Source organism: Bison bison, unplaced genomic scaffold, assembly GCF_000754665.1.
Source record: "Bison bison bison isolate TAMUID 2011002044 unplaced genomic scaffold, Bison_UMD1.0 scf7180017850895, whole genome shotgun sequence".
NCBI lineage: Eukaryota > Metazoa > Chordata > Mammalia > Artiodactyla > Bovidae > Bison > Bison bison.
In genome coordinates this window covers 19091-22786 of record NW_011481468.1, presented here as the reverse complement: position 1 = coordinate 22786, position 3696 = coordinate 19091, and the positions used below count along the sequence as shown (strand labels likewise).

At 43.2% G+C, this 3696-nt stretch overlaps 1 protein-coding gene across 1 annotated transcript in view; it reads right to left on the bottom strand.

Annotated features, from left to right (window-relative positions):
- LOC104995561 (sodium/glucose cotransporter 1-like) overlaps nucleotides 1-3696 on the bottom strand; it is a 17945-nt gene that overhangs the window by 8377 nt on the left and 5872 nt on the right. Inside the window, exon 3 of the mRNA XM_010849477.1 lies at nucleotides 1550-1654. Within this exon, the coding sequence (XP_010847779.1) occupies nucleotides 1550-1654 (105 nt within the window). The remainder of the gene's footprint in view (nucleotides 1-1549; nucleotides 1655-3696) is intronic.

Here is a 3696-nt window from a genome sequence, read left to right as displayed (position 1 = left end):
GGGGGGGGGGGTTTGTGCTTAACTAAGCCAATCTTCAAGATATTTATTAAAAGTTATGTTTGCTTAGATCCAGATAGGATCAAAGATAACTGATCATTAAATAAAGAAAGACAGGTTGAAAAAAATCAGAAACCATTCAGAGAAACAGTAGAGAAACTATGCCAAAATTTACACAAGTTATTGAAATTAAGTAATACACTTTGCTTCAGCTTTCTTTACAAAGAAGGCAGCTGAATATAAGCAGACGCTAGTAAATTCTGATGGAGAAGGCAATGGCACCCCACTCCAGTACTCTTGCCTGGAAAAATCCCATGGACAGAGGAGCCTGGTAGGCTGCAGACCATGGGGTGGTGAAGAGTCGGACACGACTGAGCGACTTCACTTTCACTTTTCCCTTTCATGCATTGGAGAAGGAAATGGCAACCCACTCCAGTACTCTTGCCTGGAGAATCCCAGGGACGGGGGAGCCTGGTGGGCTGCCGTCTATGGGGTTGCACAGAGTCGGACACGACTGAAGCGACTGAGCAGCAGCAGTAAATTCTGAGAGGTAAACTGTGGTAAAGGCCAGGGCTCCTTATTAGGATTGGAGCTGACTCTGTTAGAAGTGTTATTTCTTTTTGTAATCTACCAGGAGAAAGATGAGACCCAGAAAGAGGGAGGTTTCTGATTTATAAAAAAGGTCAGGTGATTTATATAGATATAGGTTAATTAACCCAAAACTTATAAATTCACTTATAATTTAGGTGAACAAACTCTACATCCTACAACAAATATATCCATATCCCACAGATTAAAAATAAATAATCCATTTTATAAGTTTTATAGTTGAAACTGGTATTCATAGATCAATTAGGAGTTTTATAGTAATCACTTGAATGTCTCAAAGAACTCAGCTGACCCTATTCTCAATGTACAGATGACTGACTCCCATCTAGTGAAAAATCTGCATAATGCTAAATCTGCCTCAAAAACAAACTGAAAAATGACTCACCCAAGGGTGAAGCTGAAGGAGTTTGGACAGAATCAGCACTCAAACCCTAGTTCTTTTGATTCCACATACGGTGATCTCTAATCAAACACAAACTTGTCCCCACTTCCGTCAATTTAAAGATCTGTGAAATGAAAATGCAGGTACTGCATTTTCGGAAAAAAATCTGTGTGTAAGTGACCTGCACAGTTTAAACGTGTGCTGTTCAAGGGCCAACTGTACACCGCAAATGTGTATACCCAGACAAATACACACACACATGTATACACACGTATCTGTGTGTATATACACGAATGTTTATGTTTGTATATATTTGTTACTACGATCCTACCTGACTAGTCTCCTAACTGTACTCCCATGGTCCCTGGAATAAAAACACTGTCTGTCTCTTTTTACTTTACTAAGAAGAATGAAAACTAGCACAATCCTTTTGAGAAATGAAAGACTTGGTTCCTTCCTTCTATGACTTCCCAAGGAGTCTTTCGCGTTTACTCAGGCCTTTCTGAATTTCATCTGGACACACAGAAGTGGAGGCTTGCTGCCACCAAAGGCACTACTCACGTTCCACTCGAAGGCCCCAACAGCAATCCCCGAAGACGCCCCTTTTCCAGCCAGACCCATGAAGTGGCCAGTGCCAATATTTGAGGCAAAAAGAAAAGCACCTATCTGAAAATCAAAAGATAATTATAAAAAAAAAAAAAGACAATTACAGATCAGAACTCTTATCCAACTCCAAATACTAATTTTCACAAACGTAACCTCAAGCTGAATTTCCATTTCCTCAAAAGAGAGTACACTTGGCAGAATTCCCATTTGCCCTTTTTCTATACTAAAGCCTCAGCATAAACCAGAAGCCAAGTAAGAACAGGATGAAACGAAACAAGCAGCACCGCCGTTCTTACGCTGCCCTAGCCCCAGACTTACTGCAGCTGCAGGCACACCGGCAGGAGTACCCCCTCATCACTGTTGGAGGTTAACTCAGAGACACTTACCGCTGAGCTGACTGTGAGAGCACGGCGAGAGTGCTAAGGCGGTGAGTACGACGAAACACAGTGTAGCCTGAAGGAGCTCTACCAAGTGGTGCCAACAAGGTAAACAGCATTTGTACTTCAATGCTATTAAAATGGACTGTGTGCATACACACTTGTGCACACGTGTGTTTCTACACAGATGGGTGTGATTCTGGTAGTACATATATAAAAAATACTTTTGGGGACTGGAATCACTGTTACAGAAATAGAATAGGGAGAAAATTTCAAGTTCTATAATTGGATTTTAACTTTGTGTGTTTTTTTTTTTTTAACAACCAGCATCTGTTACTTTCAAAATAAAAAATCCCAGAGGCATTTAAAATGAACAAAATCCCTCCTAAACCAATAATAGCTTTTTAGTTGAGTAGAGAGAGCCATAAAAATCCAAACCCAAATACTGCACTGTATGTGACAGAAGATCACTGCAAACCAAATTATTAAGAGAGGCTGAAAATAACAAGGCCTTTTAGGTAAAAACAAAGAAACAAAGCACTGACAAAATAACATAAGATAAAGTAGCATTCAGTACCAAGGGCATTAACTATGACAGAGGTTTATTTGTTTGTTTGAACCACCACTCACAGAGTGTACTAGTTGGAGGACACAATTGAGAACACGCGGCACCAAACGTCTTAGCAGCCAAGAATAGACGGCAAACGAACCTCAGGAGAGGCACGCAGTGATTACTCAAGCAGTTATTTTTACTTGCTACCTTTATCATAATAATGAAGACCTACATACAGTTTAAATTGCCCAAAAATATGGCACATAAATAGCGGACTGTCCATATGCTGTATCACTATGCAACTGTGTATAAAAGTCTATCTATCTACCAACATCTATAAAGACTTAGGGAGACCTTATACATTATTAAATAAAGTGTTAGTCACAAAGTCATGCCCAACTCTTTGTGACCCCATGGACTGAAGCCTGCCAGGCTCCTTTGTCCATGGGATTCTCCAAGCAAGAATACTGGAGTGGGATGCCCTTCCCTTCTCCAATTAAATGAAAAGGTAGGCTAAAAAGTCATCATTTATTAATTAACTATAAATAAACGTCCACTGCGAACTATGTGCCAGAAGCATTGCAAGTACTAGCCATCAGCGAGTACAACAGACCCTTGCCCTCGTGAAGCTAACGTCCTGTTACACGAGAGCATAAACAAACTAAGTCAGGGGTTATTTTGTAGCACAGAAGCCAGTGGTAAGCAGTGAATTCCTACAGAGAAGGAGAAGGTAGGAAGGCAGACAGAAGTGCTGAGCGGTGGGGCGGGCGGCGCCGGCCTTCCTGAGGAGGGCTGAGGGCAGCCCGGGGGCCTGCGGGAGCGGGGCCTCCAGGCCACGGGAGCGGCAGGGTCAGAGTCCCTGAGGTAGGAGCACGGCTGAACGTCTCAGGGTCATGCAGGTAAGGAGGTGCAGGTCATCCGTCTGTGGCCCGACAGACTGGGTGACATGCTGGGTGAGCAGGAGCCCCCAGAGGGCCGTAAGCAGTAAGGCGGCACGTCCTACCCCTTGGCTGCCTTGCTGAGGCTGGAAGTGGAGGAGCGCAGGTGGAAGGAGGGAGTCCAGACAGAAGCTGTTACAAGGAACCTGCCTGAAGGATGATGAGAAGCGGTCTTCCTGATGGACTCCCTGATGGACTAGAAGATGGGCTGAGAGAGAATGGAGAGTCGGATGC